This window comes from Pelophylax lessonae (genome assembly GCF_965119305.1).
Source record: "Pelophylax lessonae genome assembly, chromosome: 4".
Taxonomy (NCBI): domain Eukaryota; kingdom Metazoa; phylum Chordata; class Amphibia; order Anura; family Ranidae; genus Pelophylax; species Pelophylax lessonae.
In genome coordinates, this window is record NC_138771.1 from 256,154,086 (window position 1) to 256,178,292 (window position 24,207).

The 24,207-nt window shown below is 45.1% G+C and overlaps 1 protein-coding gene across 5 annotated transcripts in view; it reads left to right on the top strand.

The window, feature by feature from the left end:
• Positions 1–8,118: 8,118 nt before the first annotated feature.
• The window catches only part of KCNC2 (potassium voltage-gated channel subfamily C member 2), a 423,709-nt gene continuing 407,620 nt past the window's right edge, over positions 8,119–24,207 (top strand). For all 5 annotated transcript variants that reach the window (XR_014225173.1, XM_082254728.1, XM_082254726.1 and 2 more), the window contains exons 1-2: positions 8,119–8,426; positions 11,206–11,820. Coding sequence is in view for 4 of the 5 variants with exons in the window: in XM_082254728.1 (XP_082110854.1) it covers positions 8,418–8,426; positions 11,206–11,820 (624 nt within the window). In the remaining variant the exon portion in view is untranslated. The remainder of the gene's footprint in view (positions 8,427–11,205; positions 11,821–24,207) is intronic.

The window sequence follows — 24,207 nt, forward strand, 5'->3', positions numbered from 1 at the left end:
TTACTCTGGATCTGTGTGTACACATGTAGAAGAATTTTTTTTTGATCCTTTAGGAGCATGTTGTGGGTACAAGAACTATATATTGTGTACAGGGTATATTGTATGTAGGCTTGGTCTCTATCTAACCATGCTCCTTTAGGCCACTCCCAAAATTCAGTCAAGTTTAGCTACTCCACATTTTAGCCATTCTCCACTTGGCACATGTCTTCTTCCTTCCTTTGTGTCCTTCATTCCAAAATCAGGAGGAATAAAATGGTTTCCTATAGACCAGGGGTCTCCAAACTTTCTAAACAAATACCCAGTATGAATGGGAGTAGACAATGTCTGGCTTGGTAGTCAGAGGGAGTAAAAAAATAAAATAGCGCCTGTGATCTGCAGGAATGGAGGCCCATCATTGGTATTAGTGGGAGAATTTATGCCCAATTTGTTTATATCAGGGGGAAGCATTATGCCCCATCTTTAATGTCAGTGGAAATAATAGTGCCCCATCATTGTTGTCAGTAGAAGGAATAATCTTCGTATCATTGGGAGGAATATTGCCCCATATCAGTGGGAGGAACATTGCTCCATGGGTCGGATAGAGGCAAGCAAAAAGCCGCAGTTTGGAGACCATTGCTATAGACCCATTGGCAATAAAATCCATGGTATTGCTCTGAGAAAGATGGATCAAAATTATCAAAAGGCTAAAGGGAAAAAGTTTATTTATACAAATGTATATATATATATATATATATATATATAAAAAGTATTGGGACACTTGCCTTTACACGCACATGAGCTTTAATGGCATCCCAGTCTTAGTCCGTAGGGTTCAATATTGAGTTGGCCCACCCTTTGCAGCTATATCAGCTTCAACTCCTCTAGGAAGGCTGTCCACAAGGTTTAGGAGTGTGTCTATGGGAATGTTTGACCATTCTTCTCTAAGCGCATTTGTTAGGTCAGGCACTGATGTGAACAAGAAGGCCTGGTGCGCAGTCTCCGTTATAATTCATCCAAAGGTGCTTTATCAGGTTGAGATCAGGACTCTGTGAAGGCCAGTTAAGTACCTCCACCCCAAACTCGCTCATCCATGTCTTTATGGACCTTGCTTTGTGCACTGGCGCGCTGTCATTTTGGAACCGCAAGGGGCCATCCCCAAACTGTTCCCACAAAGTTGGGAGCGTGAAATTGTCACAATGCTTAGGTATGCTGACATCGTAAGAGTTCTCTTCACTAGAAGTATCTATCTATCTATCTATCTATCTATCTATCTATCTATCTATCTATCTATCTATCTATCTATCTATCTATCTATCTATCTATCTATCTATCTATCTATCTATCTATCTATCTATCTATCTTATTCTTGGCTTGACATACCCTGGAGCAAGATATAAGCAAGGACACCTGAGTTTAATCCTGTACTCACTACTGGTGACTTAGAGGAACTGCAGTCTGCTCACATAATTTGTAATAAAAACATCTTTGCCATTCTGAAGCTTCCCTCCAACCACTTTGCATATTATTTTTATGTGTACTGTGATTCTGTACTTGCCAAATATGCTACACTCCACTAAGTCTGGATGCAGCCATTTTAACTGTGGGCAGCTGAAGCTGCCAGGATTTACACAGACGCACACACATATACACATACAGTACATATACACACACACACACACACACATAGACAGAAAAACTCACTCACACCACTGCTTGCCTGCAAATGTCTCCTCTCTTGATGAATAATCATGGATCTCTGCAGGCTCCTGTTATATCCAGCCCTCTTCAGCTCTGCAGCTTTCCTTGGCTCTTCTATGACTCGTCCATCCTCCCTTGCTGACAAACTCTCACGAAAGTTAGAGAGAGAGAGCTATGCATGATGTCATTAGCCTAGGCTAATGACCAGACAAGAAAGAGGAAGTGGGCTGTATAAGGTATTTATTGGCAGAAAAAAAAATGTTTTACTATCCAAAGTTAAAACAAGAAGGGCAGAGGATTTAATAGAGGGAAATATTTAAAATGACTGAAGAGCTGCTTTAACATTCCTATTTTCTATAAGTTTTCCAAGCTGCTAACATTCCTACCCCATTATTTCCTGCAGCTAAACTCCTCAACCCTGTCCCCCCACCTCGGTATTACCCCTCCACCTTGGACAGAATGTCCACTAACTATTAGAAATCTAAAGCTGAAGTCTAGATAGATGTTCATTACAAGGTTACATTGGTGTAACTTGGACCAATGTTCAGTTTGTATATCCCATACCGAGGGATTACTGTGGATGCTGACAATTACTGTAGTAGTCACAATACTACAGTGATTGCTGCAATATTCTGGGTCCTGTGTGAGTGGCTGCCCCAAGGCACATAGACCACAGGAGGCTGCTTGCTCAGCATGCCACCACATAACGCCTTGGATTTTTTTTTTTAATATTTATAAACTTTTCTTTGGTTGGACAAGGTGGGGATTGTGACACAACAGCCTGTCCTCTCCACTTCATCCATTCATAACCCTAGGTATTTTTTTTAAAACACAAGGTGTTATGTGGCATCAGCCACACCTCTTCTCCACATTATCAAATAAGGGAATGCCTTATATTCATTAAAAAAGCACATTACATTCTCTGAATGGTTGCAGTCCCGAGCAAGCGCCCCTCCCCGGTTACTATACAGAAGGGCATCCACATGGTGCTAAATCTGGAAGATTGAGGCAATCACTGTAGTAGATTACTTCTGTCTACTACTTGAGTAGTAGTAGATTACTACAGTGATCATCACCTTCTACACTGGTGGCAGTATCTTCTCACCAGCTTCTTCTAGGCATCTTGATTGGTTGGTGTGGTATGATGTCACTCCCACACAAGTCATTCATCCTGGCACACTGGCACTGTGCTGGAATGGTAAATGATGCTGCATGTGCCTAGCTCTGTGTACATTCTGCAGAGCTTTGCAAGCAGGCAGGGACGTTTATTTTATTGCAAAAGAGACTTTGTATGCTGTTCCATTTTCTTTTATTTTTTTATTTAGAACCTTTAGATTGCTTTAAAGTGGTTATAAAGGAGAAAAAAAAACAAACATGTCCATACTTACCTGCTCTGTGCAATGAAATTGCACAGAGTGGCCCCAAACTTTCTTTTTTTGGGTTCCCCACTGGTTCTCCTGGCCCCTCCTCTCTGCCGCTTCCAATGGTGGCACTTGTACGTGCTCACCCCCGAGCCCCATATATTTACACTCCTTTGTCACTGGCTTTGATTGACAGCAGCGGGAGCCAATGGCTTCTGGTACCCCAGCATAGCCAGTGACAAATGGAAGAGAGGGGAGAGAAGAGCTGCAGATGGACATAGTGCTGGATCGAATAAGGGCTTAGGTAAATAAAACAGGGTGGGGAGGGGCCAATACTGATGCCTAAATATGTTTTACCTTAACCACTTTACCACCGGAGGATTTTGCTGTCTTACGTCTGGGCCACTTTTTGTGATTCGGCACTGTGCAACTTTAACTGACAATTGCGCGGTCGTACAACGCTCGACCCAAACGAAATTTACGTCCTTTTTCCCACAAACAGAGCTTTCTTTTGGTGGTATTTGATCACCTGTGCGATTTTTACTTTTTGCGCTATAAACAAAAAAAGAGCGACAATTTTGAAAAAATAACAATATTTTCACATTTTTTTTATATGAAATTCCCCCCCCCCCCAAAAAAAAATGTAAAAATCTAATTTTTTTATCATTTTAGGCCAATTTGTTTTCTGCTACATCTTTTTGGTAAAAAAAAAAAAAAAAGCAATAAGCATATTTTGACTGGTTTGCGCAAAAGTTATTGCGTTTACTAACTAAGGGAAAGATTTCTGTCATTTTTGGTGTTTTTTTTTTTTAACGAGTAATGGCGGCGATCTGCGATTTTTTTTGCGGAACTGCGACATTGCGGCAGACAGATCGGACCCTTGACTGACATTTTTGACACTTTTGGGGGTACCAGTGACATTACTACAGTAATCAGTGCTATACATATGCACTGTTACTGTAAAAATGACACTGGCAGGGAAGGGGTTAATTTTATTGGAGAGGGAGGGGTTAATATATGCCTGGTGCTTACTGACGTGTAGGGGGGGAGGTGACTGAGTGAGTCATGGACAGATCGCAGGTTCAGCTATGCTGAACCCTGCAATCTGACCCTGTCTGTCACTTAGGAGATCCGCCCGCTTTGTTTACACAAGCGGGCGGATTTCCACACTAGATCCCCGACAATCGGGGAAGAGCAGCGGTGATCACCGCCGCTCCTCCCCTGGCCCGACTCCCGCTGTGACTGAATACAGCGGGAGCGAGCCTCCGCGCGCGCCACCGAGAAAGGGGAGTGTCTGTCGACGTAGGTCTACGTCGCCAGACGGTAACAAACCACTTTGCCGCATTAGAGGCTCAGTGAGCAGTGGTAAAGTGGTTAATGCAAGGAATGCATTAAAGTGATTGTAAACATTCATTTTAAAATAGAAATGAAAAGCAAAACATTACTGTATAGATATAAAAAAAAAAATTACAAAACCTTTTTTTTCTTTTCTTATAAGTGATCACATTCCCTCTGTTATCAACTGCATAAGAGCTGGGGGAAGAGAAGCAGCAGCACACTGAGCTTTCTAGTGAAAAGCTGGGCAGCATGGGCGTGTCAGGACAAGTCTAATCATTGGTGGAGATCATACTGAGTTCCCAGCATAGCTACAGAACTGACCACGGTGTGCTCTCCTGCTTAATGTGGTCAGTTTTTATTAGGAAAGCAAGGGGACTGGCAGGAACACAAGGGATTTCTCATAAAGGAAGCAATACAAAGAGAACAGGATACTTTGTCATACAAGAACAGAGTACAGCAGACACATATCAGGAATATGAAATGTTGGGGTAACAAACGCATTAAGGTAAAAAATGTTTAGGCTTTAGATAGTATGTGAGGTTCACCTTGATCCTCAGACGTGCAGTGGTTGTGATGGTGGTGGAGGACATTAAAACATGGCTAGAGAAGCCCTACTGGCCCCAAGGAGAAGGGACTCTCTTTCAACTACAACCTTTACTACTCCTGTTCCCACAACATTGATTGCACCATATATTTGACCTTCATGTTCTGTACATACAGTATGTTACTGGCAAAAATAAGCTTCACAAGGCTAACTAGAAGCTTTATGGTGGCCATACACCCTTCCATTTTTATTTTCTGATCAATGCATGATTCTATCAAAACAACTGATTCGTCAAACAATCAAATGGGCATATTTTTCCTTCCGATCCTTTTAGACTAGCTTTGATCAAACTGAGTTGATCGGCCAGAGTAGGAAAACTATCAATCGCATAGGTGTGCACAGCCTATTGCATTACCGTGTGCAACTCACAACTCAAACACACATGTGAAGTAGAGCAGCGGATGGTGGATGGGGTCAGGAGGGGTTGAGATTGGTGTCAGTAGATATTTGTTTTTATTATTTATTTTTGTTATTTTTTTTTACATTTTTTATTTTATTATTAATAATAATAATTATATATATACATATATCCCTGGTGTTCCTGCCAGTCCCCCTGCATTCCTATTAAAAACTGACCACACTAAGCAGGAGAATACATTGTGGTCAGTTCTCTAGCTGTGCTGGGAATCCAGCCTGCTCTCCTCCAATGATTAGACTTGTCCTGAAACGCGCCCCCCCCCCCCCCCCCGCTGCACAGCCATTCACTGGGAAGCTCATTGTACTGCTGCTTCTCCTCCCCCAAGCTCTTACGCAGCTGCGAACAGAGGGAATGTGATCACTTATAAAAAAGAGAAAAAAGATATTTATATTGTTTTTTTTTTTTTTATATCTATACACAAATGTTTTGCCTATCATTTTTTTTTTTTTTAAACTGAATGGGTTGTTTTACAAGGTGATCCTTTACAATCACTAAGTCCCGATTCACACATATGCGATGTCAGACATTGCATGTGATTTTAGCGCACTGCTCTGCAAATCACATGCGATGTCTGTGCGTTGCGAATTCAGCCATACAGATTGTATGGCTAAATTTGCATCGCATTTGGACCGAAGTCGCACAGGACCCTTTTTTTGGTCCGCCCCAGAATCGCATGGGTGATCACACCTGTGTGATCCGATTCATATCAAAACTGACAATTTGCACTGTGATATGCGATCTGATCTGGGTGATATGTAATCAATTTTTACTACTCATGTTTTACAACACTAGGATGCATATTGTTATGAAAAGGCTTGTTGTTCAATTCATTGTATCTGCCTTGGATATACTGACTATACAATATTACTAGCTATTTTAATATGATACAAATAAAATTGCATATTTTTTACTCTCTTTATACTGGTGTCATACCTGCCTGAAAAATCACCACTCCTATGGGGGAATTTTTGGTTTAACCTGATTTCGGGATGTTGGCATATTGACACTTCAATGGTGAAACTTCTAAATGCTATCTGATCTGGGGGTGTCGTTAAAAAATAAATAAAATACAGGTGTGAATTGGTCCAAACTAAATGATCCCAATCACATCTAGTAAAATTGATGAACTTTAAATGATGTGAAGGTGCAATATTCGTGGTTAAGCAGCCAAGACAGGACATATATAAAAAAAAATTATATTTTATTAGTTTAACATTAAAATTCACTGATCAAATGATCAGACAATGTATACACTGGTACGGTAATGTTAATACAGGTAGTTGATCCTCAATTAGACAGTCGTTAACTTTGTATTGACACCCCAGCGATTGGCATATGGCAGTGTGAACTGCCTGTGAGTTGAGTTCGATGTGGGAACCCGCAGCGGATTTGCAGGGTTCCCATATCGCATATGTGTGAACTGGCCCTAAGGGGTTTTTACGGAAATAGCAAAGAAAGTGACAGAGATTCTCCAGTTCTTTGCTCTGTAGCCTCAGCTGCCACAGGAGTTGGGGCAGTGCCGGTGTTCCGTGAGAATTACCTACCCGTGAGAAAAACCTACCCTCGTCACTTCCGGTTCACAGCAGTGTGTGTAACGCGAGCAGTTACATTAAAACAGCTGTGCTGCAATATGAGTCATCTCCGCTCCTGTCCCTGTCACTACACTGATCTGGGCTAGTAAATATAAAAGCGGCGGCGGGTGTATGAAAAGATAAATCACGGAGCCTAGAGCCGCTTTTATATTTACTAGCCAAGATCAGGGAAGTCACAGGGACAGGAGTGGAGATGACTCGTATTGCAGGACAGCTGTTTTAATGTAACCCCCGCGTGGGTAGGTTTTTTTCACGGACACCGTGATCGTTTCATACTAGTGCGCATGCGCACTAGTCTGATCCTCAGCTGTTCCATTACGTATCCGGGGCTGTGAGCATGCGCACTGCTGCGCTGCTCAGCTGTTCCTGGCCGGAAGTGACGAGGGTATGTTTTTCTCACGGGGTAGGTAATTCTCACGTTACACCGGGACAAGGTCATCCAGCGCCCAGGGCAAGGATGCCAAACTGCGCCTCCCCCTTCCCTTAGGGTTAGGGTCAAGGCGCAAAAAAACCATTGCGCCCAGGGCAACCGTCCCTCCTGCCCACCCCTTGTCCCGACCCTGGGTAGGAGTGTTCAGCAGGACAAATCTGTGTTGCACAGGGTGTGCCCAGGCACACCCAGAACACCCGATCATTGGTGTTTCTTCAGCAACTGAATGAATGGTAAAGCCATCAATAACTTATGATCATATCTTCCAACTATGGGTGTAAATCCACTTCCTATAGATCGGATGGGTTTGTCACCCATACGTGGATCTTTTATTGAAGCGTATATGGCCACCATGAGTAATAAGCCATTATCATTGCAATCCTCAGGTTGCTAGGTATCCTGATGACAGAAAGCTGCTGAGAGTCTGGGCACGGATGTCACCTGTAACTAGGTGACGGTTTGCCTGTGTCTGAAGGAATAAAAAGGAGAAGGAGATGGTAGACAGCAGAAAAGCATGTGTGGATTGATTCTAAAATAGAGCGGATGAGTGTTTGATGAGGGGGCGAAGGATGTTACCAGCCCTCGGAGGGTGTGTGCAGACTGTCTTATGAGTTTGTGCGGTGGTGCTGAAAGGACAGCTCCTCTCCTCCACCTCTCTTCTCCTACAAGGAGACCTTCCTCATCTTCCTCCAACCTTCATCCCACCACTACCCTTCTATGCCTACCTGCCGAGGATGGCACACTGATCACAAGCTCTTTGTTTGTCTTCTCAGTGTTTAATGGCTACCGCCTGTTGTGAGTCTGACATAGTTCCATGCGAGGAAGAGGATGCTCTATAGAGAGGACTAGGGCTGTCTTCTCCTCCGAGTTGGAGCTAACGATCATCATTCATCAGGACTTTACACTTTGGACATCGCTCATCGTCTGTGATGTGCCCAAGGTGATGAGGAGCGCCTGGCACATCGTCCAGACACTTTCTTCTCTCTCTCTTTGAGGTATGGCTTGTGTGTGGATGACATGTATGAATGAATGGCCACTATGGCTGCTGGGATTTCTCCTGGGTGCCATTATCAGCCTCATCCCTAGCTCAAAATCTGGACTGACCATACACCATACAATCTGATCTGAGTGCAGGTACCCGCCTAACTGGATACAAAGCACATCTATGGAGATTGTACAATCTGATTGTATAGTGTGTGGCCAGCTTTGACATTCACTGTGCAATCTGCTTCTGCAGGCTCTGTACAATCTGATTGTTGTAGTGTAGGACCAGCTTTCACATTCACTATGCACTATGCAAGCTGCGTGTGCAACCTCTGTACAATCTTGTGTGATGTACTAGAAGGACAAACCTTATTTATCCAGTGGTTGGATCAAATCAGGAAGGCCCTTGAGCTACATGGTTGATGGTAGCTCTAAAGGACATTGTACAGTTATGGTAGGTCTAAAGAGGATTGTACAATTGGGTTGTATAGGGTTTTACCAGCTTTACTGCTGACCATAGCCTATACAATTGGATTGTACAATTCCCATACAATCTTTAGATTTACCAAAATGATGTCATATAAAAGTGATCTCCAAACTGTGGCTCAGGGGTTGGATGCAGCCCTTTGCTTTCCTTTATCGGACCCTTAGGGCACTATTCATCCTACTGACACCAATAATGGGGCACTATTCCTCCGACTGACACCAATGATGGGGCACTACCCCTCCGACTGACACCAATGATGGGGCACTATTCCTCCGACTGACACCAATGATGGGGCACTATTCCTCCGACTGACACCAATGATGGGGCACTACCCCTCCGACCGACACCAATGATGGGGCACTATTCCTCCGACTGACACCAATGATGGGACACTATTCCTCCGAATGACACCAATGATGGGGCACTATCCCTCCGACTGACACCAACGATGGGGCACTATTCCTCTCTCCAACACCAATGATGGGGCCCTACTCCTCTCACTGACACCAATGATGGGGCACTATTGCTCCCGGTGACACCAATGATGGGGCACTATTCCTTCCACTGACACCAACAATGGGGCACTTTTTCTTCCATTGACACCAACGATGGGGCACTATTCCTCCCAATGACACCAACGATGGGGCACTTTTTCTTCCATTGACACCGATGGGGCACTATTCCTCCCACTGACACCAACGTTGGGGCACTTTTTCTTCCATTGACATCAATGATGGGGCACTATTCCTCTCCCCGACACCAACGATGGGGCACTATTCCTCCCACTGATACCAACGATGGGGCACTTTTTCTTCCATTGACACCGATGGGGCACTATTCCTCCCACTGACACCAACGATGGGGCACTTTTTCTTCCATTGACACCAATGATGGGGCACTATTCCTCTCCCCGACACCAATGATGGGGCACTATTCCTCCCACTGATACCAACGATGGGGCAGTATTCCTCCTACTGGCACCAATAATGGGGCACTTTTCCTCCCCACTGGCACCAACAGTGGTGCACAATTCCTCCCACTCACACCAATAATGGGACACTATTCCCCCCTTTGACACCAATGATGGGGCACTCTCCCTCTCACCATCACCAATGATGGGGCGCTTTTCCTCTGACCGACACCAATGATTCCTCCCACTGACACAAACGATTGGATGTTACCAATTCTTCTACTCCCACTGGCAACAGTCCTGCCCCTCTAAAACCTGAAGCTAGGTAACCTGACCCTTTGGTTAGAAAGTTTGGAGACCCCTGTAATATAAGGATAAACCTTATTGATCCAATTATTTTATTAAATCAGGCAGGCCCCTTGAACTACATAGATGGGTCATAGATCCAAAGGGGATTGCACAATTAGATTGTATAGGGTATAACCAGCTTTACTGTTGACCATATGCTATACAATTTTATTGTACAATCTTCTTTGGATTTTCCAAAATCATGTAGTATAAAGACAGACCTTGTTAAAAAATGTATAGCATCAACAGGCCAGTGCACTACATAGTTGATGATAGACCTAAAGGGAATATACAATCAGATTGTATCACCTATGGCCATCATTAAGGCTTTAATACGCAATGCGAAAGTACTATCTTCTTTAGATCTACTATTAGGTAGGTAGTGCACAGGCCTGCCGGATTGATAGTTTAGGGAGGTCCTCATATTGCATAGCTTTGGTAAATCTAAAACTGATTTACGGTCAGATTGCAACATGTTGCAGATAGTTTTGCGTATGACCAGCCTAATCTAATGGTGGCCACACACGCTTTGATTGTTGTATCCAGTTGATCAAAACGATCTAATCGCAAACATTCAAATAGCAAAAAATGCTATGGCCAGGAAAGAATATTATTGATCGTATTGCATTGATTGAAGATATTTTATGCATGGATATGATCACATTTCATTTAATGAGATGGTAAGATGGTGTGGTGGACCCAGGGGTATTGAGGATCAAAATGCACTTCCAGTGTGTGGCATATCAGTGTAATGGGTTGTTGTCATCTATAGATTGTATGATGGTAATAGAAAGAGATGATTGATAGAAGCTGTATGTCCCCCATGGTGTGATAGGACAAGGGAAGGTGACTGATCAGTTGGTGAGGAGTGGGCGTGGCGCAGCGTGACAGGTAGGAGGAGTGGGCGTGGCGCAGAGTGACAGGTGGGAGGGGGTATGTAGAAGTTGGTGTCTCTGCAGACATTGGGAAGTTTGTCGTGCGATCTGATCTCTGTAAATCGGTGAATGAATGTGGCTGACTTTTGCCTTTTCCCCGTTCTTCCTTTGACCCCAGGAGCCTTCACCTGCCACCCATGCGAGTCATGTCGGATCCAGAGAGATGGGGAAGATCGATGAGAACGAGAGGATCATCCTGAACGTGGGGGGCACCAGACACGAGACGTACCGGAGTACGCTGAAGACAGTGCCCGGGACCCGCCTGGCACTCCTGGCATGCGAATCGCACAGCGACCCCGGGCTGGAGCAGCCGATCCCGGGACCCTTCCAGAGCACCAGCCGGGGCAATGAGTTCTTCTTTGACCGGCACCCCGGGGTCTTCGCCTATGTCCTCAACTATTACCGCACGGGGAAGCTGCACTGCCCGGCCGATGTGTGCGGACCCCTCTTCGAGGAGGAGCTGGCATTCTGGGGGATCGATGAGACCGATGTGGAACCCTGTTGTTGGATGACCTACCGCCAGCACCGAGATGCCGAGGAAGCCTTGGACATCTTCGAGACCCCGGACCTGATCAGCGGAGAGCCGCCACCTATAGATGAGGATGACGAGGACCTGGGCAAGAGGCTGGGCATAGAGGACGTGGTGGGTCCTGATGGCAAGGTCAGCCGCTGGAGAAGGCTAAGACCTCGGATGTGGGCTTTATTTGAGGATCCCTACTCTTCCAGAGCCGCCAGGGTGAGTGCTACTTACTAAACAACCTGTGGAACTTACCTGTTGAGTGTCGCTTAAAGTCACAGCCTGCTCAAAACCAACACAGTACAACTAAACTACCTCTTCTATGCTCAAAGCTACAGTTTGGGGGCTGTTCTATTGGCACCTCCCTGAGCTATACTATGTATTTCTGTATTTTTCTGGCCATACACTTTCTTATTTTCTCTATACATCTGACAGTGGTTTACATCCTCATTACAACAAGTTTATGGCTCCTAGGATAGGTGCAATGGTTTGGAAGCATCCTAGAAAAGCCTTTTTGAACCAGGGTGCCTAGGCACCCTGGCATGCCATCAGATGTTTTCAGGGGGGTCTTGGCAAAATGCCTAGAAACTGCCCAAACATTGTATACAAGCCAGCAGGTGGATCAAGCCTGCCTATTCCTTACATAAAGCCAGGGCTGGCTCCTAGGATAGTTGCAATGGTTTGGAAGCATCCTAGAAAAGCCTTTTTGAACCAGGGTACCTAGGCACCCTGGCGTGCCTTTAGATGTTTTCAGGGGGGTCTTGGCAAAATGCCTAGAAACTGCCCAAAAATTGTATACAGGTGGATCAAGCCTGCCTATTCCTTACATAAAGCCAGGGTTGGCTCCTAGGATAGTTGCAATGGTTTGGAAGCATCCTAGAAAAGCCTTTTTGAACCAGGGTACCTAGGCACCCTGGCGTGCCTTTAGATGTTTTCAGGGGAGTGTTGGCAAAATGCCTAGAAACTGCCCAAAAATTGTATACAAGCCAGTAGGTGGATCAAGCCTGCCTATTCCTTACATAAAGCCAGGGCTGGCTCCTAGGATAGTTGCAATGGTTTGGAAGCATCCTAGACCAGCCTTTTTAAACCAGGGAGTCTTCAAGGGTGCCTTGGCAAAATGCCTAGAACTTTCCCCAAAATTGTATACAAGCCAGCAGGTGGATCAAGCCTGCTAGTCACCTTGCATCACCTTTTAAGCCAGTGAGCGCTGTTTTATACATATTTACTATCTTCTTGGTTTTTACCTTGTGAGCAGCAGCTACAGGTCACACTAATTTATTTAGCGTGGGTTTTAATACACTGTTTTCTATTTCAAGTCTGCTAGTAGTTACATGAAGCCAGGGCTGGCTCCTAGGATAGTTGCAATTGTTTGGAAGCATCATAAACCAGCCTTTTTCAACTGGGGTGCCTTCAGATGTCTTCAGGGGTGCCCTGGCAAAATGTCTAGAAATTGCCCCAACATTGTATACAAGCCAGCAAGTGGATCAAGCCTGCCTATTCCTTACATAAAGCCAGGGCTGGCTCCTAGGATAGTTGCAATGGTTTGGACGCATTCTAGACCAGTCTTTTTAAACCCGGGTGTCTTCAAGGATGCCTTGGCAAAATGCCTAGAACTTGCCCCAAAATTTTATACAAGCCAGCAGGTGGATCAAGCCTGCCTAGTAGTTACATAAAGCCGGGGCTGGCTCCTAGGATAGTTGCAATTGTTTGGAAGAATCCTAAACCAGCCTTTTTCAATTGGGGTGCCTTCAGATGTCTTCAGGGGTGCCCTGGCAAAATGTCTAGAAATTGCCCCAAAATTGTATACAAGCCAGCAGGTGGATCAAGCCTGCCTATTAGTTACATAAAGCCAGGGCTGGCTCTTAGGATAGTTGCAATGGTTTGGACGCATTCTAGACCAGCCTTTTTAAACCGGGGTATCTTCAAAGGTGCCTTGGCAAAATGCCTAGAAATTGCCCCAAAATTGTATACAAGCCACCAGGTGGATCAAGCCTGCATATTATTTATATAAAGCTAGGGCTGGCTCCTAGAACCGTTGCAATGGTTTGGAAGCAGCTCAAACCAGCTTTTTTCAACCGGGTTGTCTTCAGGGGTGCCTTAGAAAAATGCATAGAAAGTGCCCCAAAATTATGTATAAGTCAGCAGGTGGATCAAGCCTGCCTAGTATTTGCATAAAGCCAGGGCTGGCTCCTAGGATAGTTGCAATGGTTTGGAAGCATCCTAGACTAGCCTTTTTTAACTGGGGTGTCTTCAGGGGTGCCTTGGCAAAATGCCTAGAAACTGCCCAAAAATTGTAAACAAGTAAGCAGATGGATCAAGCCTGCCTATTAGTTACATAAAGCCAGGGCTTTTTTTCCAATGGGAACTAGGGGGCACCTCCAGCACTGATGCAACATTCTTGCTGGCTGGTGGAGGGTCTATTAATACTGGCTGCTGGGAGATCTGTTGTGGCTGGGGGGGGTCTATTGTTGCTGGGGTAGATATATTATAACGTGGGTGGGGGGGGGGGTATTATGTTGTTTTCCTGCAGGGTGGTATATTGCTGCTGGGTAATCTATTGTTGTTGGAGGGTCTATTGTTGCTGGGGGGCAGCATTGTTGCTGGCTGCAGGGATCTATTTTCTTCTTGCCATTAAAACGTTTCATGTGTTTCATGCAAATTACTTAGCACCACAAAATGAATGGTCCTATATTCTCTAAAAGGGGTAGTACTGGGAGGTGGGCAGGGGGTGGAACCAAGGGAAGGTGCAAGGAGATGGGTAGGGGGCAGAGACAAGGGGTGAGTTGGAAAGGGGGAGTACCCGCACCTATTCTTTGAGAAAAAAAGCCACAGGTTTTCATTGTGAACCATTATAACCTTCGAGCAGCCAGTGTCCTAACAACCAATGACATAATAGGTTGATAAGGAGGATGTTGGGCACCTGCACAGCATCCTTTTTTGCCCCTCCCCTGCCCCTCCATCAGCACTGAGGTCACATTAGCTGAGTGAAGGAGAGGAACCGAGGGAGAAGAGAAACATTGGAATACTAGTCAGTAGCAATGTGCAAAGGTGTTTGCTTTGGAAGAATGAATCACCACTAATGTTGGGTGTTCTACGCATATGGATGTTGCTGCATTATGTAAAACTATTAATTTAGTTTTTTAAAATTGAGAATGGGGTGCCTCGAGATTGTGCGGAATTTTAAAGGGTGCCTTGACTGAAAAAAGAGAAACGCTGTCTTGGACAATGGATGCAAATTCTGTTGATGGAAACATTTTGGCTCTTTGTAGGACAGTGCTAGTTGTACGGCTATTGTGGCTGTCAAGTTGATTATGAATGAAATTGATTTTGCACTAATGGAAATCGGACCAGTCGATTTTCGATCAATGGGTGGATGTGCCTGCTCAACAGTGGTTGACCATTTGATCAACTTCTGTTGAAGGGACATGTTAGAAAATGATGATTGAAGTAGATGCAGCCGATGATTATGGTATTCTGCAGCAGTGGGTACAGCTGTCAGAATGCAATGTCCTAAGGAGGGGGATTCCTCCATCCACTTCATTTGTTTTTTTGCTGAACAAAAAAATCGAACAGTTTTTGGTCAGCTTTAAGGCAACCATAGATGGTTTGAATATGGGCCGGTTCAGCAGGGACTGGCTGAGATTTCAACAATGTATGGGTAGGCTGATTGTACTCAAGTTCATCGATCAATCAACTTAGGTACAACCAACCTGTCGGATTTTTCATGCGATTATTTCCATCAGCTATCGCCGCTAGCAATAATCACTGTTTTTTTCTCCCAGCCAGGATGACTCCAACTTCCCTCTGCCAGGAGAACACAAGCCTGGTACACATTACTATTTTTTTCTTTTTCATTCAACCCAGTGGGCAAACTAAAAAAAACCCCTGAAAGCTCAGGTTAGAGCCGCTGTACTAACTATGCAATGTCAGTACAGCGATCTCCCCTGCTGAGCTATTGTACTCTGACAGGGGGGTGGCCCCCCAGCCAGAGCACTCCGGTCAGTGTTCTCAGCCATTGCCAGCAAACCTTTTCCGGTCTTCAACCTTCAACTGAAGCCAGTCGAACAGCCGGCTGCTGTCAGACCAGCTGCTGTACACATGGGCCGACTGTCAGCCGCTTTGTATTGAACCAGCCGACTGACATTCAGCCCATGTGTACTTGGCTTTACTGCATGAGTGTTCAACCTGTGGCCTTCCAGCTGTTGCTGAATTACAATTACCATGAGACACTGCAAGGCTGACAGTTACAGGCCTGACTCCCAAAGGCTAAGGCATGATGGGACTTGTAGCTCCACAGCAGGTGGAGGGCCTCAGGTTGAGCACCCATGCCTGTGTTGATTGCACTGTCTATGGCTGACTTTCGGCCTATTCCATATGGGCTTGGAGATGCAGCAAAATGTTGATTGCAGGTTCACGTGGATAAGTGTTAACCCATGTGCAAGACATGTTTCACACATGTGATTGTATGTTAAAGTGACATTAAACCCTCACATTTTAAGCAGCTGATTCACTTACTGGGGGGTTACTAAAACTTGTGTTTTAGTTTTAGATGAGAACCAATCAGCTTCTAACTTCAGCTTGTTCAATTAAGCTTTGACAATGAAACCTAGAAGCTAAATGGTTACTATGCACAGCTGCACCAATGTTAGTAAATCTTCCCCATTAAGTATATAGTTTCTTCATCTTTAATCCTCACCTATGTTGCAGTTTAAAATGGTGCCATTGACCGCTACCCCAGGTTTTCTGTTTCAGAGTGGCTCCTTTCTCCTCCTCCTATGGAGTCACCCTTGCATGAAGAGACTAAAGCAGCGTCTCCCTACACTGTACACATCAATAGAAACACGCAGCCCCATAGCCTAGGATTGCAAGGTACCCCCGCTCCTCCCTCCTTCTTAAAGCTAACAGACTGTTTCCAGACTGCACTGTTCACTGTTAATTATTTTTTTGTAAAGACCAGAAGTTCAGGGAAGCAGCACCGAAATAGAATGGGAGTGAGCAGCATTAAAAGTTGTAAACTGCAAGCGCTGGGGGTAAGAACTAAACATGTTGAGGGTTTTATAATACTTGAATAATCACTGCCCAAATGCAAACTTTGGTTTTAAGTTTTTTTTTCACAAGGGGGTTGAATGCTGTAAACACTTCAAAAACACATGCTGAATGTGTCACAAATGTTATATGTACAGTTTTGGTGCACTGCAATCGAGTTTATTGAAGACAGCAAAGCCTAGAGAATGTGACATGCCCTAAAATTCTTCATGCAACATGACGCAAAGTGATACTGATGTGCTGGTCTATACTGTCCTGTCCTCCTGCCATTGTTAAAATGTTAAAAAGGTGGCTAAGGTGCTTGTTTTTGCTGCATCCCTAAGCCCATGTGAAAGAGGCCTTTTTTAAAATGATTTGCATTGCTGACCCAAAGCAGATAAGAACTCTTAAAGCCCAACTTCCCAAAAACTAAAAGTCCTCTTATGTGGTGGGGCTGCGCACTTGCTTGCTTTAATGCTTGGGGGGGGGGGCAGCAGCTTTACTTACATGATTCTTTGCTTTAGCAGGCTCCACAGTGCTGCTAGATTTGTCCCAGCAACTTTTTCTCCTGTACGCTCATGCAGTCTAAGATCTTCTAACAGCATCTAGACCAGCAGTTGCCAATCAGTGGTTCGTGGACCACTGATGGTGCACGAGAAAACTTTGGTGGTCCCCAGGGGTTCTACCGCAAATCAACAATGTGGTGGATGTATACTGTCCAATGTTGTTTCCAGTGTTGTTCTCAAAGTGTACTGACAGTCAATAATGTCAGCAGACATTGATACCCGATGCCTCCTCTGTAGTTATGGCTCCTGTGAACTCAGAAGGAGGCGCTGGGAGTAGTGCAGAGAGCGAGAGGGGAAGGAGGGGACTTCCAATCACAGAGCTGGCAAAGCTTGAGCACAATGCTGAATAGGGAGATGAGATCCAATCATGAATCTGTGTAAGGCAGCAGTGTGATGCACAGTTGGTGAGGCAGAGGGGAGCAGAGAGCCGGAGCATTGTGTGAATAAGGCAGCAGTGTGATCCAGGGGGAGGGGGTCAGAGAGCAAGAGAATTGTGTGTATAAGGCAGCAGTGTGATCGAGGGGGGGGGGGGGAAGGGGCTGAGAGAAGGAGCATTGTGTGTATAAGGCAGCAGTGTGATCGAGGGGGAGGGAGGCAGAGAGCAGGAGAACTGTGTGTATAAGGCAGCAGTGTGATCCAGGGGGAGGGAGGTAGAGAGCAGGACCATTGTGTGTATAAGGCAGCACTGTGATCCAGGGGGAGGGGGGTAGAGAGAGCAGGAACATTGTGTGTATTAGGCAGCACTGTGATCCAGGGGGTAGAGAGCAGGAGCATTGTGTGTATAAGGCAGCAGTGTGATCCATGGGGAGGGAGGCAGAGAGCAGGAGAATTGTGTGCATAAGGCAGCACTGTGATCCAGAGGGAGGGAGGCCGAGAGAATGAGCATTGTGTGTATAAGGCAGCACTGTGATCCAGGGGGAAGGGGGTAGAGAGCAGGAGCATTGTGTGTATAAGACAGCAGTGTGATCCAGGGGGAGGGGGGCAGAGAGCAGGATCATTGTGTGTATAAGGCAGCAGTGTGATCTAGGGGGAGGGAGGCAGAGAGCAAGAGAATTGTGTGTATAAGGCAGCAGTGTGATCCAGGGGGAGGGAGGCAGAGAGCAGGAGAATTGTGTGCATAAGGCAGCAGTGTGATCCAGGAGGAGGGGGCAGAGAGCAGGACCATTGTGTGTATAAGGCAGCAGTGTGATCCAGGGGGAGGGAGGCAGAGAGCAGGAGAATTGTGTGCACAAGGCAGCACTGTGATCCAGAGGGAGGGAGGCAGAGAGAAGGAGCATTGTGTGTATAAGGCAGCACTGTGATCCAGGGGAGGGGGGTAGAGAGCAGGAACATTGTGTGTATAAGACAGCACTGTGATCCAGGGGGAAGGGGGTAGAGAGCAGGAGCATTGTGTGTATAAGACAGCAGTGTGATCCAGGGGGAGGGGGCAGAGAGCAGGATCATTGTGTGTATAAGGCAGCAGTGTGATCCAGGGAGAGGCGGGCAGAGAGCAGGATCATTGTGTGTATAACGCATGTAAAATTCATGTTAGTGGTCCGTGAAATTCAAAATTATGAGTTTAGTGGTCTGTGAGGTCTGAAAGGTTGGGGACGCCTGATCTAGCTAGACTGAGGCTATATAGCCTTGCATAGGGATGTGAGGATGCAGAGGGACAGTTCACTGCCAGAGCATAGGGAAGCGCCATCTGCTGGGGAAGTGGAGGATCAGGTAAGTAAAATTGTTTTTCCAGTCCCCTAGATATACTTTTAGTTTTCCAGAAGTTGGATTTAAATCATATATAACAAGAATTGATAGTATTGCACCATACCAGTCCTTAAATGTGGCAGCTGCAATCATTTTCCATTTTCCCTTTATTTTAACCTGGCAATTCTGCAGTTAACTCACTTCCTGTCCTAGGGTGACAACTGTTTTGAGCATCACTGTGACCCTACTACAGGGAGTGTGTTATACCTAAATAACACTGTGCTAGGACTATATAACCCCTCATTATCTGCTCCATAACAGGAGGAGGTGTTTTGTAGTCCATAAGGATAGCAAGGAAAAATACTTTTTCTGGACTGGACAGTCTAGAGTCAGAGATTCGAGGAAGTTATCAGCTCACAAAAATTCTGGCTGGATGAAGAGAGATGCTTGTTTTGCAAATGTGGAACAGGTATAATAAAACCCATTCAAGGGTATATTTAACAGACCAAAGAGAACAAAGCAGAGAAATTTGTTAGAGTTTACATTAGTGGTCTCCAGACTGTGGCCTGGGGGCCAGATGTGGCCCTTTGCTTGCCTTTATCTGGCCCTCGGGGGGCACTCTTTTACCAACTGGCACCAATAATGGGGCACCATTCCCCCTACTGACACCATCAATGGGGCACTATTTTTCTCATTGAAATCAACAATGGGGCACTATTCCTCCCATTGAAACCAACATCAAACTGGCTGTCCGCTTGGAAAGTTTGGAGACCCCTGATTTACACACACTTTAAGTTTTATTTGACTTATTTTCTTACTGACTGCATTCTTATGGAGGTCAGTGACTCAATTTGCCAGTGGAGCATCATGGCAGGCCTGCAATGGCATTTTTGGAAAGAAAACCGCAATGATACAATAAGCATTACTTACTAATTTATTAAAGGAATGAAGCATGTTCACTGAAGCTGTGTTCAGGTCAATCCCTGAATCATGTGCAAGCAAAAATCAAATTTTTAATTTTTTTTTCTTACGCATGACTGGTAATATAAGGTCAACAACACAGCTTCACCTCAAAGCGACTTTAAACTTTGGTTTAATTTATTTATTTAAATATATATTTTTAACTAAAAAGTGCCTTTTGTTCCTCTCAGCCTCCCCTAAATCTCCAAATTCCTTTTTTTTGCTGCTGTGATCCAAGTTCCTGGTAAAGGGTGGCTACGTTCTTTATCCATGGTGTCACTGTATGTAGGAACATAGATACCCTCTCTTGCTCATTACTAAGATTAACTAGGGCAGGGGTGGGGAACCTTTTTTCTGCCAAGGGCCATTTGGGTATTTATAAAATCATTTGGGGGCCGTACAAAATTATCACCTTAAAAATGAGCCTGTTATATTCGGTCAAACATTTAATTAACTCACCCCTAATGTGATGGCTGCAACTGCTTCTCTTTGGTGAGGTGTGTGATGTTTGCGTTGGTCAGTCTGGAGCGCAGTCGACTTTATTGTGGGGGTAAGTTTTGAAAAGAACTGCTGGCGGGTACTGCTGGTGGGTATAGCTGGCTGCTACTGCTGGTGGGTACAGCTGGCTGCTACTGCTGTGGGTACTGTTGGCTCAGGCTCGTACTGCTGGGTTGTACTGTGCTTTGAGTACTGCTGGCTCAGGCTGATACTGCTGTGGGTACTGCTGGCTCAGGCTGGTACTGCTGGCTCAGGCTGGTACTGCTGGCTGGTCCTGCTGTGGGTATTGCTGGCTCAGGCTGGTACTGTGCTGTGGGTACTGCTGGCTGGTACTGCTGGCTCAGGCAGGTACTGCTGTGGGTACTGCTGGCTCAGGCTGGTACTGCTGGCTGGTACTGTTGTAGGTACTGCTGACTCTGGCTGGTACTGCTGTGGGTACTGCTGGCTCTGGCTGGTACTGCTGGCTCTGGCTAGTACTGCTGGTTCTGCTGTGTACTGCTGGTTCTGACTGGTACTGCTGTGTGTACTGCTGGTTCTGGCTGGTACTGCTGGCTCTGGCTGGAAGAGGTGATGTTTCGTGTATTGGTCACAGGCGGAGTGCATTTGATATCACTCCGCCTGTGACTCACTCAGACTGTCATAATGGAGCAGGAACTATACAGGAAGCATCGGCTCCATTTTGACAGATCAGCTGAGAGACACAGACTCAGCTGCATGGGGGGCCGGACCAGATGACTTCGGGGGCCGCATACGGCCCCCAAACCGTAGGTTCCCCACCCCTGAACTAGGGACTATGGACTGTGCATTTTGTAGTATGCCTAAAACAGTACACATGGCCACAAACGTATAGTGCTCATTCCAAACAAATGGAAGTGAGGGGAAAAAGGGAAAGGTTTGAAAGCTCCTGGAGGACGTTACAAGTAGGCAGAAAAATATTGTAAGAAACAATTACATAAAAAACAGATTACAGGGCCATAAGGTAGGAGATGTATATGGTGTATTTTTGGAGAATAAGAATATCTTTAGGTGTTAAAGTTGGGAGAACATACACTTTTCAGAGTGAACAGCTTCTATTCCTTTAGTAAATCAACCCTAATGCATCAAGGCAAGCTAAAATCCAGAGTTTCTATGTTTTTATGTATGTGGCAGTGATGGCAATAATTTGCTTCAATCCATTCAGGTTGAAAATGGTTGCAGTCGCTAGTAGATATCATCATTTATGGCCAGCATAAGGGTTGTATCATTTCCTTTACGGGAAAGGAAGTTTTCCATTCACTGCACATCTGTCAGAAATGGTTCACTTAGATCAGGAGTATCAGACTGGTGCTTGAGTGACATGCAACCCTTGTGGAGCTCAGACTTGTCAAGAAATTAAACTGTCAAACATGTCCCTGCATTGGTTCACAGTAATCTAACCTCATTAACACACACACACACACACACACACACACACACACACACACACACACACACACACACACACACACACACACACACACACACACACACACTTTCACACACACACACACATATATATATATATATATATATATATATATATATATATATATATATATATACACACAGTATCTCACAAAAGTGAGTACACCCCTCACATTTTTGTAAATATTTTATTATATCTTTTCATGTGACAACACTGAAGAAATGACACTTTGCTGCAATGTAAAGTAGTGAGTGTACAGCTTGTATAACAGTGTACATTTGCTGTCACCTCAAAATGACTCGACACAACGCCATTAATGTCTAAGCCGCTGGCAACAAAAGTGAGTACACCCCTAAGTGAAAATGTCCAAATTGGGCCCAAAGTGTGAATATTTTGTGCGGTCACCATTATTTTCCAGCACTGCCTTAACCCTCTTCGGCATGGAGTTCACCAGAGCTTCACAGGTTACCACTGGAGTCCTCTTCCACTCCTCTATGATGACATCACCAAGCTGGTGGATGTTAGCGACCTTGCGCTCCTCCTTTTTCCATTTTAGGATGCCCCACAGATGCTCAATAGGGTTTAGGTTTGGAGACATGCTTGGCCAGTCCATCACCTTTACCGTGAGCTTCTTTAGCAAGGCAGTGGTCGTCTTGGAGGTGTGTTTGGGGTCGTTATGTTGGAATACTGCCCTGCAGCCCAGTCTTTGAAGGGAGGGGATCATGCTGTGCTTCAGTATGTCACAGTACATGTTGGCATTCATGGTTCCCTCAATGAACTGTAGCTCCCCAGTGCTGGCAGCACTCATGCAGCCCCAGACCATGACACTCCCACCACCATGCTTGACTGTAGGCAAGACACACTTGTCTTTGTACTCCTCGCCTGGTTGCCACCACACCCGCTTGACACCATCTGAACCAAATATGTTTATCTTGGTCTCATCAGGCCACAGGACATGGTTCAAGAAATCCATGTCCTTAGTCTGCTTGGCATCAGCAAACTGTTTGCGGGCTTTCATGTGCATCATCTTTAGAAGAGGCTTACTTCTGGGATGACAGCCATGCAGACCAATTTGATGCAGTGTGCAGGGAATGGTCTGAGCACTGACAGGCTGACCCCCCCACCCCCCACCTCTTCAACCTCTGCAGCAATGCTGGCAACACTCATACATCTCTTTCCCAAACAGAACCTTTGGATATGACGCTGAGCACGTGCACTCAACCTCTTTGGTTGACCATGGCGAGGCCTGTTCTGAGTGGAACCTGTCCTGTTAAACCGCTGTATGGTTTTGTCCCCTGTGCTGCAGCTCAGTTTCAGGCTCTTGGCAATCTTCTTATAGTTTAGGTCATGTTTATGTAGAGCAACAATTCTTTTTTTCAGATCCTCAGAGAGTTATTTGCCATGAGGTGCCATGTTGAACCTCCAGTGACCAGTATGAGCGAGTGAGAGCGATAACACCAAATTTAACACACCTGCTCCCCATTACCACCTGAGACCTTGTAACACTAATGAGTCACATGACATCGGGGAGGGAAAATGGCTAATTGGGCCCAATTTCGACATTGTTACTCAGGGGTGTACTCACTTTTGTTGACAGCAGTTTAGACATTAATGGCTGTGTGTTGAGTTATTTTGAGGGGACAGAAAATTTACACTGTACGAGTCGATCCACACTAGCGCGACTTGTCAGGCGACTTGTCAGCCTGACAAGTCGCGCTCCCTCGCGGTCCATTGACCGCTACAGGACCCGTTCTAATAGGAGCGACACAAGTCGCTCCGACTTAGAAAAAGGGTCCTGTACTACTTCGGGGTGATTTGCATAGACTTCCATTATGTGAAGTCCCTGCAAGTCGCTCCAAAGTCGTGGTGCATGGCAATGCACAAGTCGCCCCCGAAGTAGTACAGAGTCGTGTCGTCATAGTGTGAACCGATTCTTATACAAGCTGTACACTTACCAATATACATTGTAGCAAAGTGTAATTTCTTTAGTGTTGTCACATGAAAAGATATAATAAAATATTTACAAAAATGTGAGGGGTGTACTCACATTTGTGAGATACTGTATATACTATATATGTGTGTGTATGGGTATATGCTGTATATGTGTGTGTACTTGTATATACTGTATATGTGTGTACATGTATATACTGTATATGTGTGTACATGTATATACTGTATATGTGTGTGTGTATATACTGTATATGTCTGTGTATGGTATATACTGTATATGTGTGTGTATATACTGTATATGTGTGTATATACTGTATATGGGTGTGTCTGTGTATATACTGTATATGTGTGTGTACATGTATATACTGTATATGTGTGTGCACAAGTACATACTGTATATGTGTGTACATGTATATACTGTATATGTGTGTGTATGTGTATATACTGCATATGTGTGTGTACATGTATATACTGTATATG